The sequence below is a fragment of the Lates calcarifer genome, linkage group LG2 (genome assembly GCF_001640805.2).
Source record: "Lates calcarifer isolate ASB-BC8 linkage group LG2, TLL_Latcal_v3, whole genome shotgun sequence".
NCBI classification, from domain to species: domain Eukaryota; kingdom Metazoa; phylum Chordata; class Actinopteri; family Centropomidae; genus Lates; species Lates calcarifer.
Window position 1 is genome coordinate 17,658,101 of NC_066834.1, and position 15,639 is coordinate 17,673,739.

Here is a 15,639-nt window from a genome sequence, read left to right on the forward strand (position 1 = left end):
GGCAGTGGCCGCTGTTAGTGTCATGCTGGAGCCATCAAGCTGCAGATTCACAGACCTATCATACAGGCAGGCAAACAGACAGACAGACGGGTAGAGACAGACAGAAAGGCATAGATGCAAGGAGGGCTGGGGTGTCTGACTGCTGCACGGCTTCTCACGCCTTCATGTTTTCCTGAGCAGATCAGCCTGACAGAAAATCAATGACGCTGCACTCTCATGGAGACGCACAGTAACCACGGGGAAAAAAGGCGAGAACAATATAGGGAGGCTGAATATGCAATAGTCAAGTCTACGGACATACAGCGACAGAAAACCTAAGATCGGGGTGATAGCGCTGAAGCATCTAAAGCAATTATCCGCCCAGGTCGACACGTGTATGTAACGGAATGTGTCAAAGCTATAGGTCCATTATGAGAAACGATTTTTTAGAGGAGATGCCAGTTTGCCCCATAAACATATCGATATGAATGGGCTCCCTGGCTCATTAGGGCATCAACCACTTTCACGGAGCTTTTGTAGGTGCCCCTGAGCTCTTAGACGCCACTCAAATTGCCAAATCGTGTGCGCATCACAGCAGATTTTTACCGGACGCGTTGATAAAGCTGAGAGAAAACAGCAGCTGAGCGTTTTACACAGTTGAATATCACGTTAAGCATGTCCGATAATAGGTGCAGTGACATGCGCAGGCAATATTCTGGGCATGGAGGAGGAGGAGAGGGAAGGGGGGGGGGCACATGTGTTTGACCATTATCACAGAACAGGTGAAACGTAGAGGGGGAGGAGGGGAGAAAAGGCTTTTATTTACCTTCATGTCGTTGACAATCGCCTGGAATAGACCCCCGAGGGCCCCGCATTCCTTCTCCACGGTCTCCATGTTTGCCAAATCCACCATTCACCGGAATTTGCAGAAGCGCGCACCAACTGCGCGCTACCAACACCCAGCAGGAAAAAAAAAATTGCAAAAATGTATTTCCACAAAATCACGACCGCGGGCTCCCCGGTTTCTCCTTCAAACCGGGAGGCCGGGAGTAACGGGGGAAGGGGGGGTGGGGTGAGGGGGCGATGCAGCGACAACAGGATAATGAAAGGGGAGGGGGGGGAGGTCGGGTGAAAAAAAAAAAAGAAAGAATGATGCCTAAACAAACGGCTTGCGCTGCGGTCTCTTCCAAGCGAGGGGAAGATGGGTTGTGAGAGAGGAAAGATGGTCTCTCTTTCTCTCCCTCTCTCTCTCTCTCTCTCTCTCTCTCTCCCCGACTCTGGGTCAGTCAGGCGGTGAGACGTTCAGTAGGTATCGGAACGAACATGCTCACCTTGGCGCAGCCGGCGCTACGCGGAGTCGGTGGGGACGCATGTGAAAGCTGCGGAGAACCGGAGCGATGGATCACAGTGTATGTGTGTGTGTGTGTGTGTGTATGTCAGGGTCTGTATCTGTGCGTTCGTGCATGCATGTGCGCGTAGGTAACGGCAGGCTGTGATTGGTGCAGAGGCGGTGGGCTCAGCGGTGCGGGGAAAGCAGCCAGTAATACGATCCATGCAACTGCAAGGGGAGTGGGGAAAAAAAAAAAAAAAAAAAACAGGAGGCTGGACAACTCCTGTCACATGGCCACACGCACGTAGAGACATACACGCGTACACGCACACCGTAGAACACCAGACAAACATCAGCAGGGGGTAAATGTCAAATAGATTTAACTACCAGAAGTGTGTATGCAAGTGTGTAGGAATGTGTTCTGATTAATCGCTTTTAATATATATATATATATAATATATAAATAATAATAAATATAATATATATATAAAAAATGATATATATATAAATATATATAATATATATATATATATCACTTTCACGACCCTTCAGTGACCTGTAAGGACTGTTATTTGATACTTTTAGGATCCTTCTCAAAAAATGTCATCGTGTTGATTTCTTATGAGACACATTTATTTGGCCCTTATGGAAAATGAGTTCAACTACGGGTTTTATTGAACTCTGACTAAACTCTGTCTGACAGAAAATGATTTATTATCATTATTATTATTGCTGTATCTTTTTTTTTTTTTATCATGGGGGACACAAAACATCATAAAATTAAACCACAGGATGACATTGCCTACTTCTCTTCATTTCCATTTAACTTGATTCAGAGTAATTAAGTTTTATTTTGTTGCACATGTACATCTTGGTGTGACACATTAATAAGTTCTCACCGTTAATGTAAACTGCTACATAATCGGCTGCTTCTATTTTTTTCCTAGACTAACTCTAATTCCATGCAGATCTTTACATTTTCCAATTTCCAGTTTACAAAAACGAAATGAAAAAAAATATTATAAAAAATATTTATAATATAAATATTATTTGTTTGACAGCATGACTGTAAGCTTCTCTTTTGCATCAGCTACCGTGTCAAACCAAAGTTGTCTTAACTCACTCTTTCAGATGTTAGAGGGTTAAACATTATAATTGTGATAATATTTTGTTTATTTTTTAATGTAAAACTAAGATAAATGAATTTAAAAAATGGGGATAGACAGTTGTGTATCTGCATAAATCTGGTGTCTGTCTGTGTACAAAATGTACTGTACTTACAGAGTATTCAAGTAACTTGAAACCGTAACCAACCAGAATGATGGTGGAAAGGTCAAAGGTCACAGAGCCCAGGATATTCTTGTGACCACAGATGGATCATGTAATAGAGAAGTGCTTGGAAATTAGACAGCAGCAGAGAGTGATGGATAGGATCTTCCTCTTGTATCAGTTTCAGGCATTAAGATGTTATTGGTCACATGATAAGCTCATGATAATTTCAGGACATGTTGTCTTAATATTACGTTTTTATTGGAACAACCTTTGTGCCGAGCTCCAAGAACCACAGAACTCATGATCGTAGCTCAAAATAAATCCCAAATATGCAATTCTAACTTGAACATCAGATTTCTTTTTTTGTTTTTGTGCTAATATCACAAAAAAATTCAAATAAAACAGGCATATGGCACACTGTGTTACGTACACATGTAGGGACATGTACGCACACACATACTAGATTCATGCCAAATCTTCAGCATCCTGAGAAAGACCTCATATGGGTACAGGAGAGGACACGCCCATGTGAGCGTCTCTAGTGTTTGTGTGTGTGAATACCATATGTGCACTCAGTGTGTGTACATGTTTGTTCAGTCCTGTGGCTACAATGGTCCTCTATGGTGACCTTGACATAAGGAAGGATGTAATAGATACCACACAGCGTATTATTGTCTTGATCTAAACATTACTTGTCCTTAAACTCACACATTGTCTTGTCTTTCTGCTACTGTAACTCACAGTTACATTTTCTGGTTCACTTGCACAGGGCAGAAAACTGAGGAGCATGTGTTCAGTCTCAGCAAAATCCTTCTTTGGTTCTCATTATCTCCCACAAGGCCTTTCCTGAAAATGATCAAGTCAGTGTACAAAGTAAACATACTTCAAAGAGTCATGAAAACAGTGTGGGTGTATTAACAGCTGTGTACGGCGAAGTGACAGATTCCGGCCAGGTTAAATCAATTTGACAAGGTTTTACTGCATTCCTAACTGTGGGACTGGTCTCTATTTAAAGGTGTCTCAACACGGCTAATAGAGGACCAGACAGTTTTGTTTCTTTGCCGTCATACAAATAAAAACCCCAGATCAAGTTTCCTCACCTGTTATCCTGGTTTGGACCTAAAAATTCTATGGGAAAATCTAGCACAAATTGTCTATTATGTCATTATAACTGTCATGGGTAAGTGTCCACACATTCAAGCAAAGACCGGTTCTCAAACAGTCAGAGATACAGTTGTGTGCGAACATAATTTGTTGATCTTAAATAAAGGCAACCCCTGCAGCTAGGCTTTGGCTTCATCCACCTCGGTCTTCAGGTGGTCAAACTCCTCCTTCTTTGACAGATCACATATGTCTGTAACAGTTTGTCAGGGTCAACATTAATTACTGAATGAAGTGAAAGCACCATGTTTGCGCTCAGTCACAGACTTACCTTTGCAAGGCTAGTTTGCACATGCTGGCATAAAGGAGCACAGAGGCTCTTTGAGCTGTGTCATCAGCTCCTGAAACTGTCTGGATCACTGCTCTGTGATGCAGTGATGCTGAGCCCAAAAAAGTTTGCCCACTGGGGATAATAAAGTATCTTATGTGGAGCCAACTTACTGAGTATGGTTTTCAGACAGCTTAAGAGTTCTTGTTTGGTCTGCTTTGTCTGTTTCCACTCCTTGGGGCAGCTTTGCAGATGCTTCAGAGGGAGCTTTACCTTCAGGTTTCCCTTTGATGGAGGCTAAATGCTCCTTCCAAACAACACACTCCCTCTGATTGTGCCCCTCCTTCATCCTCCTCAGGTTGGATGAATGTTCAGAGGCAGCTTTTGCTTCGTGTTGCTTCCTGGAGGAGGCTGAACACTCCATGAATGCAACAGACTCCCTTTTACTGAGCCTCTTTTTAGTCTTTTCCCTCCCTGGTAAGGCCAGATGAACAGGCATGAAGGATATTTCCAAGCTCATCTGCAAGTGTTTGTTCATGTTCATTTTGGGTTGTGTTTTTAGCAACTGGCAAAAATGTACTTTATGTACATTTAACTGGAACCCAATATGCACCTGCTGGGATGGCACAGCAGTTAAGTTTAAACAATAAAATGAGGAAAATGAAGCATTTGTCATTGCTCCTCAATATTTATTGTGTTTGAAATGCTTGTGGTAAAATTGCTCAGAAGATTAGTCAGTGGGTTTTAAAATAATATTTTTACTTGCCCTAAAAAGAGTTAGCATAATAAGATGATTCATATGCTGCAGTGAATCACATATGACAAAGCTGAGCCTGTATGGAATCAGTGTGGGAAGCAGTGGTCTTTAAAATGAACATGTTTCTGTGTCAAGAGATGAATGTCTAATAAAAGAGACTGAGTCACATTCAGTAAAGCGAAATCTCCTGCCTACCTCTCGCTGTCACTTTGAATCACAGACTGCAGTCGCCTCACATAATTAAAAACAAATCAAGAGATTTAACTTAGAATGTTATTGTCACAAGTGGCATGAAAGGGCTCAGTCCCCACACAAACTCATTTGTCTTATATTTTCTTGTTTTAGATTTGTCAGAAACGCATATCTTTTTTATATTCTGGAAGGTCAAAGTCATTTGAAAGTTTCTCAAAAAATATATTAAAGTGACAGTAGAAAAGTTAATTTTTACAGGAAAAATTAAGGTTCAACCAAAACAGAAAGAGGAAAGTGCTTTCCCTGTTAGCTATGAACCTCAGCCAGACATTTACCCGCTGGAGAAAACCAGGGTCAGACTGGGACAAAAATTCAGCTCTGGACTTTTTTTGACAGTCTTTATGGATTCTTTATGGATTTTTTTTTATGATCCACCAACCAGCCCCCGGGGATTTGTCCCAGTATTCCCTATGGCCAGTCTGACTATGGAGAGGGCTCTAGGACTTGGGATTATAGCATTATTTTTTTTACTAGATCAGTCAGATTTACTAACATTATTGATGCAAACAAACTGTTAGAACACTGGAAAAGTCATTTATATATATATATACATATATATATATGATTAATGTAATAACTCAAAGAATTATGGGGTAAAAGGCTCCAGCTCTGTGTTGTGGTGGACTCTGCTGATGCACACACACACATATGCAAAACAGAATCTGCTCTGACCAGTGTCCCTGGGTGGGGTCAGGGGTTAGATCTCAGCTGACCATAAAATGAGATGACAGGGCATTTCTTTCAAGAGGAAGCAGCAGAACTTGAGCAACTAATGTTGCCAGCTGGTAGCAGATGTGAGCAGTTCTCAACATAACAACGCCCTGCAATACGTGAACTCACTCGCCCATGTCACCTGGTGAGTTGTTCTTTTTAAGAAAGTGACTGATCAGCAGTCGGGAGTTGTCTCAAATAGAGCAGACAAGAACTTTCTGTTTCGTTTCAGCCAAAGAGGAACTAAAACAGCAGTGACCCTTGATACTACAACATTTGTCAGCAATACAGCAATTACAGGAAGCAGATTTTAGATGCTAGATATGGGCACAGAAGGTCAGACTGGTTCAGTAAAAACCACATTTAGTCCCCCATGGGCGCAAATCTATTATTTTTGTGTGTGAGCTTGACTGATTTCTGAATAGCCAATACTTGGGTTTCACAAATAGTAAAAGCAAAATAACAGTAATAATAATGTGATATGGTAGACACAATAACAGGTACACAGTGAAGTGTCAAAATACTAAGTGTTTGATAATTGTGTTAGAGAGATGTTGACTTAAGCCTCGTTGCTGGCAAGTGAGACAAAGCAGCTGAATCTGTTTAAGGCTTAATATCTCAAGAAGTACATTTGTGATTCATATACGATTTCTCCCAAAAGGAGAAATTGTTGGAGGACACATAGTCTTCACCTACACACAGCAACTGTCTACAAAAGTCTACACAGTCCCTGTAAAATAGTTAAAAAAAAAAAAAAACAGCCATAAAAACTAGTGTTCCATTCGTGCCAAAAATATGTCAGTGTGTCAATGTCTATGTTTTTGTCCATGTATATGTCTATCTTTTTGTTTTTGTCTATATCTATCTTTATGTCATATAATATTATATGACAAATATATAGCCAGCTAACCTAGCTAATGGTAGCACTGGTTAGCACTTGGTGGTTAAAAGCAAGCACCCTTGATATAAGCTACAAGCTACAGGATATTTCTTGCTATGAACCCACGAATATAGCAAAAATAAGATGAGATGGCCATCAATTTTCACATTGGCTGGGCAAAGATGGCTAACTAAGGCCAACTTTATTAGCCTTAACTGGACAGTATAGAAAAGGACTGTCATGTGGGCTCATAGTAAGAAACATCCTATAAAACCCATAGCTCATTTCAGGGGTACCCGCTTACCACTAACTGGTGCTAACTGGTACCACTGTTAACAAGGTTAGCGGTCTAACATTAGCATCTGCTGGCGTCAGACTTCGATTTTCTTCATTCTGTGCTGCTTGTTAGCTAGGATAGCTGGCTAACCTTAGCATACATATGTATATATAAACAAAGACAAAAACAGACACACACACACACACACACACACACACACATATGTATACATAGACAAAAACTGACATAGACATAATCACCACAAAGGCATATATTTGACATAAATGGAACCCACTAAAAAACTGTTCGAGCAAATCTGATCCTCACAAAATGATGTGGGTATTGCAGTTTACTTTAAGGCAGTGTGTATGTATCTCTATGCACTTGGTGGTGCACTTCTCTCCTTGTAATCCTGAAATATTGAAAATCAATGTATCTATACTGAGACTGGTGTGGTATCTTCTTTCTTTACCCCTGCATCAGTGTCACTAGCTTTATCTCATTTCTCCCTTTTTCTTTATTTATTTAGTCACGATTTTCTCTCCCTCGTTTCTGGAGTCACTTCCTCTCTGTGTGCTGAGTAAGTCCCTCTGCCTGTCAAGTGTCAAAGCAGACAAAATATAGAGATGGAGAGAGGGTAGAGAGGAGAGAGGGGGAAACAAAGATTGGACAGCTTAAAAAAAGAAGAGTGGGAGGTTGCCATAGAGAAGAAGAGATAAAAGAGGGAGAGGAGTGTGTACAGGAGAGAGCCCAATTTTTGTTACCCTCCTGCACCCTTCCTCCTCCTCCACCTCCTCCTCCTCTTCTGTATGGCAGAGCAGAATGTAGGTCTGCGCTTGCCTACAGCCATCAGCAACAATCAGTTCTGCCCCAGTTACTGACGCATCTCACAGACTAAATACACACACACGTACGTCACAACAGGCAGAATTACACACACAGATGCACATAGAAACAGATACATAATATGCTTGCAGAAACACAAACAGAACAGCCTCAGAACACACATGCTGGCATACAGAGGCATGATCTGCAACATGCCAGCTCAGACGTAGGATTAGGATTTGGATAATTGAAATGTTACCATTATTGTGCATACATCTCTGATGCAGACACACACACACACACACACACACACACACACACACCAGTTTGGTCAAGCTCAATAGCACAGCTGCATTTTCTTATCAGCTGTTTGAGACATTTGGAAACACATTGATTATAGCTGTTGAAATGTGAAGAATGTCTTTCAGTGAGTTCACAGTAACACATGCATGCCTTTTAATATCTTTTAAATTTTATTATTCAAAAAATGTTTTTAGTTGTCATAAAAGAAAACCCATACACGTGTCTGTAACTCAAAATTAGGTAGTGAAATCATACGGAGCTCCATTTGTGCCAAAAATACTTCAATGTGTTGATGTATATGTCTATGTTTTTGTTCTTATCTATGTCTATTTTATGTCTATGTATATGTGTATGTTTATGTCTATGTTGATGTGCACACTCTATGTTTAATTCAACTTTACAAGCTATTTGTTAGCCAGCGAGTGCTAACGTTAGCCAACTAACCTAGCCAATGATAGCACCGGTTAGCACCTGGTGGTTGAACGTGAGTACCCCTGATATAAGCTATGGGCTAGCTAAGTACAGCTTTACTAGACAGCACAGAATGAAAAAAAAAAGTCTGATGCCAGCAGGTGATAATGTTTGCCCTAACGGTAGCACTGGTTAGCATCCAATGGTAAAAAGCTAACGTTAGCACCTGCTGCTGGTAAATAGCTAGTACAATTGAATTAAACATAGATTGTGTGCACATTGATATAAACATATACATCCACATAGACAGAGACAAAAACACAGACAGACATAGCACAAAGACATATTTCTGGCATAAATGGAACCCCATAAAATCAGAGAAACTGTCTGATATCTGTCTGTTTGTTTCAGTGCAATTAATCTGCTATTCCTTCCAGTGTCATTAGTAAGTCAGTGTGAAAGAGTTGACCTGGGTGATTTAAACCAGAAACAGACCAACAACTCTGGTGGAATTCTCATCTCTTGTAAGGGAAGTGAACAAAGCAGTATAAAATAACAGTAAATACACAATTGTTGTAGAGGTTTATAGAAATCAACATAACAGAGTTGTGTCATGCTCAAATGGCTGCTCTGTTTGTGTATCTCAACAATTTGGTATTTTAAAGCTACACATGACACTCTGTTTGAGCACTTGGTGAAAGTGCAGCTCAATATCAACTTAGCCAAGTACGAGCTCTCCATGGCAACAGTGAGATACCTTGGCTGCATGCTACATGAGTTTCATGTGGCTCCCACTGAGGCCAGAGTTTTGGCAATCACTGAGTATCCACAGCCTACAACAAAAAAAAAAAAGGAACTCCAGTGCTTTTTGGGTTTACTTGGGTGTTATAAGCATTTCTACATAATGTTTCCACTGATGTGTGCTCCCTTTATCTGAGTTGTCGGAAAATTTTGTTGAGCCATTTAAATGTCAGCAGTCCCTTGATTATGTAGAGCCAGCCACGACAGCACAAGATAGACAAGTGATGATACCAGTCACCTGTTTTGACAGGTAACAGATACCACTACAGTAATAGTATAACTTTAGAGAAATAAGTATTAATATTCATTTGGGGCCGGCAACATTTTGGGGTATATGTACAAGCAGGAGTAAGCCCTCTCTTGGCCTACACATACCTAACAAGATGGTGTTTTTCATTTGATCTTGACATTTGTCATATTAAAGGAACAGCCAGTTTTATCATTTTTGTTTCACATTCCTCTTAGTTTAGTATATTTTGAATTCATGGCGGTTCATGGTGGTTATTGGGGGGAGATGCTCCTTTCCCAGTCTGTGTGTGTGTGTGTGTGCGCTGCCTTATTGTGCTGTTGTTAAGGTGTTCAAACTGTAAGAGCCTGTTCTTTCATCTCCTCATCTAATCATTACGTTATTGTTAACATTATGAATTCATTTTGGTTAATGTTCACTGCAGAGGCTGTAGCTGCTTCACAACAATGATAGCAGAAATGATCAGCCATGCAGTGTTGTGGTTACACTCAGCCCTAGCTCCATAATGTACCATATATTTTCCTGTGTAGTTATTTCTGTTGAGGCTTCAGGCAAATACAAGGGGTGAGTTGGCTTGGTTATTGTGTTGGTCTGATTTGCAGGGACCACATATGCATAGATCCATGACATTAAAGGCAACATGGCTCGTTTGTCATTGGGTTTTTATAAATTCACAAATCAGGAAATGAACTCACCACTTCATCCAGGTCAGCCCTGGGACAAGGCCAAAGGCTAAATGTGGTTCTCTTTTGACTTTTGACCTTTGCAAAATACTGTACACTGTAAATGCCTGAGATAAATTGCCTTCAATCACTACCTTAATTATTCAAAACAAAACACATCAAAAAACATGGATAAATCACTAATCTTCTCTATAAATGCATCTTCATCTGTCAAACATTGTGAGCTGTAATTAAAGGTCCTCAGTGCTGGAATGTCTCTAAATAAATCACTGTGAGGTGACTCATCATGGTGCCCATATGGACTACTTTCTACAGGTCCCATGAGATAGTCTGTGCTTGTGTTTCATTACATCCTGTCAACCTGGTCTCACACACATTACCCACAGCTTGTGCATATCCTGAGAACACACAGTTTCATAACATGCCAAGTAATATTGTAAAATTACCATTAATATATAACATTTTTTGTCTAATGAGCATGAAAAATGTCACCACATAATTTAACACATATTTATCTATTGGGTTCATGCGCCCGCCTTCTTTTTCTGCACAACATTTTTGCACAAGTATGTGTAAATTTTCCAGGACATCATAATATATACAACATTTTTTTCTCATACAGGGTGGAGGGTGATTCAAGTGAAACAGTATAATGATGAATCTAGTTACAGGGGTGAGGCTATTTCACATCTCCTTTTCTAAAACCAGAGCCTTGTGACAAACACCAGTTCTCAGGAGCTGAGGTGACTTGTATTCAAAATATGGGGAAGCAGGCACAGAAATGTAAATACTTTCAAGTCTAGAGATTCTTAAATCTTAATGATGATGACAAAGCTGGTGGTGAAGCCAACTAAGCAGGGGAGGGGAGGAACGAAGACATTTACATCAGGACAGAAGAGTGGGGAAAAGGAGGAGGACAAACAGAAGAGAGGATCTGCTCTCTCATTAATTTTTCACTTTCATTTATCGTAAATTATTTAACAGCCATGTTGCAGTGTGTCTCTGATACGGCATAGGGCCTGATATTCATAAGACACTCAAACACCAACAAAGGGGCACTGACACATAGTCGCACACCAACTCTGCACAGTCCTAGCAGCACATGTATACACAATATTCACAAATTCTGAAAATTACACATACATACACACACACACACACACACACACACACACACACACACAGACAGACAGACTTGCACTGTCCCAGGGGAGCTGATTAGGGTAAGATTTGTCAGGCAACCTGCTCCCCCACCCACATATGTGCTATACATAAACACCACCACTGCCAGCTCTTTTTATATTGATCACACAAATATGCACAGACCTCCTTGCACTTGGTAATAATGCCATATTCTTTTACATTAACCTATTCAGTTTGTTGAATAACTCATGAACTGCATACATTTGTAGCAATTCCATAATAACAAAAAATCAAAATAATGCAGAGATGTATGTGACTATGATCTATATCACTATAGACCATGCTGTTTAAAATGAACCTTAGACTTTCCAGCCCCAGACAGATTTTATACTGTGCCAAAAAAAAAAAGATGCCATTATGATTTACTGTTATTATACTCCTATATACAGCTATAGTACATTACTGTACTAATTCATTAAACCTAAAACACTAATTTCACCTCTGACACAGCATTTACAGCCCACAGAGAGACCATCTTAACAGGCTGTTTTAGTGCACACATTTTAACCTGTCATAGCAGGAAAAGCACTGGTAATTAATGTCATAAATAACCACTGCCCATGCACACAGGCTCACTGGTATAGCTTACTGGGAGTATCTAAATAGTGCAAGCCATTATTAATGTTATTAGTTATACCTGTGCTTTTCCTGTTATGACAAGTCCAAACGTCTGCCCTGAAAGTACCTACAGTATATTTGTGTATTCAACAGAAACAACTTGTTTCATCCAATGTACGGGCACAGTTTAATTTGAATGAATGGACTCTCTCCATTTAAGACAAAAATATTATGCACCACACATATACACAAGCACTTCGATATATTCATTGCAGCTGCACTCTGCCTCATCCACAAACTTACTGTGAGAACTTCTTCACAGAAGATGCAATTTTTTCTTGCTGGTTGTGTGAAAAGTAGGGTTGCAAAGGGTGGAAAACTTCTGGAAACTTTCCAGAAACTTTCAATGGGAAATCAAGCTGGGTAATTTTAGAAATATTGAAGTAGAAATTAGAAATTAGGGGTAATTTATACAAACTGTATCATATACAAACATTAATATAAACATTTTGTTTTGTCATAAGCAGACGTGTGGAAACTAATACAAATTGTGAGTAGAACTTAAATCGATTCTTTCATTGAACAACAACAAAACATGAATGTTGAATAAAATAAACATTTAAACATGGTGTTTGCTAGCTTATATTTATTTATCTGATTTAAACTCATTGTATAAACGCATTCTTTTTTTCATTTATTTAAATACATTATCCTCTGTAATACAATCCAAACTGACTTGACTGGATGCAGTAGTGTTGCTGTAGTGAGCAGAACTCTTGAAATGATCTGTGCATGTGATGGAGGAATGCACAGTGAAGGGTAGAAATTCAACTGAATTTGCATTAAATGTGGTTGTTTTAACCAATATTCTGCTGCAAGATGTTTTTCTTTTTCAACTACATTTAAGTTCCTGTTATAGGCTAATGTGCAATTTTGCAAATTTCCAGTTTATTTCTATTAATTCACATATATTTCTTTTAATTCCCATGGAAAGTTTCCAACTTTGAAAATTCCCAGAATTTTGCAACCCTAATGAAAACCCCACATTTTAATGTGTCTGAACCTCCAAGCACATTTATTATATTAATGATATCTATTTCTTATATATGCGGATGTCTCATTGTATCCCATCCTTTTTTTAGGTCATGGCAGTATATTCAGAAACATTTCCTGATTTAATTCAGTTTGTTTGTTTTGATGATTAATAATGCATTTTAAACTTAAGTGGTGACAAGGAACCAATACATCTTAAATTGTGAGTTCTCATCATCTTCCAAGACACTGTTGTTCATAAGGAATGGGAATGCAAACTGAATGGTTTACTTGAATCCCAAAATGTCAAACAGAATACCAGAACTCCTCAAAATTAGCTTCCTGAGAGCAGATGGGTGCATTTTTTGAAATAAATCTCACAAGGTAACATAAGGTAGCAACAGCACAAAAACTCCTCTTTGTCTCACACACATTGTAAAGCAGTGTTGTCTGCTGCTTGGCCCAGATACATCATACTGTCTGGATACAGCATAGCAACAAGGCATCTGATCAAAGGGTATAGATGAGAGGAAGAGAAAAAGAGAAACAAAATAAGGACTGTGGAGACAGACAGAGGGAACTGGTAGAAAACAAAAACTGTGTGAATCGCACAGGGAAATAGGAAAGAGATTAATACATGGAAATAGAAGTTTAGAAGAGAAAAAAAGAGAAAGATAGAGGTCATTTAATGAAGGAGGAAGATGCTACAACCAGTGGATCTGGAGAATAACTTCTTTTATTTAATTTTAACAATTTATCATACTGTAGACATAAACCTTTTAGATCATCAGTCCAGTGTTGTGAATATCTTCAGAAGGAGTGTGTTTGGGGTTGATTACATGAAGGGGATAATTCAATGGAATGTCTATCTTGGCACAAAAAAGCACACAAGTAATGAGACAGGAATTTATCCCCATTCCCAATACTAGAGCCAGTAGTGCAAAGAAAATACCCCCAATCAACTGTTCACATTTCAACACATTCCAAAAGTGGATGTAAAAATACACAGGATTCTGTCACCTATACATTTTTTGGGGGGATGCGGTTTTAGAAAATGCTCTATCCTGATGAGAAAATCAAGGAGCACTGCATCACAGTGCCAAAACTTGTCAGTGCAGGTGTTCTAACAAGAGTTAATAGTAAGCAGGTTTTCTCAAAATCTATTTCCCTCAGTTATGTGTAAGACAAAGATATAAAATAAAATTTAAACGTAGGCAATGGTTCATTTTATTTTCTTACTCATGGTTTACTTCTGCTTGTTGTTTTTGGCCAGTTTGAGAATGTACTCTGACTGGTTCTCCCTGACTTTGAATGTTTTATGGTAGATACACTGGCTGGAGAGAGATCAGTTTTAAAAAAAAAGAAGAAGAAAAAAGTAAAGATCACACACTGGGACATAGCCTCTCGATAGTTACTGTGGGTGGAAGCTGGCAGAAAATGTTCTGCTCCTCTGAAGGGCTTTCAAAAAAAATCTATATCAGTAGAGAGGACTAACTCTATGCCTAGATTTTGCCATTAGAATGAACAGAGATCAGGGATTGCTGTAAACAAACACAAGATGCAAATTCTTTCCCATATGGGCAGGTGGAGGTATGTGATGACCTTTGACCACTTGTACAGCAACATTGCTTTCATTTTGTGCAAGTACTTGTTCTTGTCACAGCTGAGTACTACCCTCTAGTGGTTAGTTTTTGTAAATGCACCTGAAAGCACAGGACTGATAGTTGCCACAGATATAACTGTGGATCCAAGGACCTTTTCCCCCCACACAGCATTTATGAATCATTATTGCACTGAGTTAGGCATAGTGGATAAAAATAATGAGAACAAAAAATAAATGTTAAATGAACTGTCAAGGAAGGATACTTGCAGTACCCACCTCTGTGTCCACCTATGACAAACTATACAATTATGGAAAATAAAATGTGACGTTCATTTCATTCAGGTCACACAGGAGACTGTTCTAATCCTCCACGAGAGCTCCCTCAGTGTTAGAGGGATACTGCCACAGCTTGGGCCTACACTGACCTTTTCTTGTGCTTTCTGATTGGCTTAAAAGTACTCCTGTGCCCTGGATCGTGACTGTACTTGTTGAGATTGTATGTTCCAAATCTGAGCATAGCCTGAAATTCCCTCAAAACATTTCTAGCATTGTATAGTTTTGGACTGACTGAAACAAAATAGAATTATGTATTTACATGAATGTATATTTCTTGTTCCCCCAGAGACGAACCTGGACAGAAACACTTCTGTTCAAGTATTAAATTACATGTTTGGTAAATACTTTTCAATTATGTCCATTTTAAATTATTAGAATTCAGTTTTTGTTTCAAAGGTCTATCTGCTGATTTATGGATAAACAACATTTTAAAAAACATAATTTAAACAAAAGTTGGCTGTTCATTCCTTTATGCACTTATCATTGGTATTAAGGTAACACAACCTGTTATAAATAGCTAAGCTGCCAATGGCCGCTGTTTGAAGACACAAAGAAGATAATAATGACTCTATTTCATAATGTTGCCAGTTCGTTGTTTATTCTGGCTAAACCATTCAACCGCTGCAAACTTATCAGGTGCTGGTGGCTCCAGTTAGTTCTACCCAATCAGAGGCTAGAGACAACACCAAGGCCCGCCTTCGCTCTGATCCTATTGGTTGAATTTTAATACGTAATGGCGTTATGGGCGGA

General features: G+C 39.3%; 1 protein-coding gene across 4 annotated transcripts in view; it reads right to left on the reverse strand.

The window, feature by feature from the left end:
- Positions 1-1,544, reverse strand: part of mtss1lb (MTSS I-BAR domain containing 2b) — a 71,700-nt gene extending 70,156 nt beyond the window's left edge. For 3 of the 4 annotated variants that reach the window (XM_051076290.1, XM_051076287.1, XM_018697412.2), the window contains exon 1: positions 806-1,544. In XM_051076290.1, the coding sequence (XP_050932247.1) occupies positions 806-892 (87 nt within the window). In that variant the 5' untranslated portion in view covers positions 893-1,544. The remainder of the gene's footprint in view (positions 1-805) is intronic. The other variant, XM_018697416.2, reaches the window with a different exon arrangement.
- Between the last annotated feature and the right edge of the window lie 14,095 nt (positions 1,545-15,639).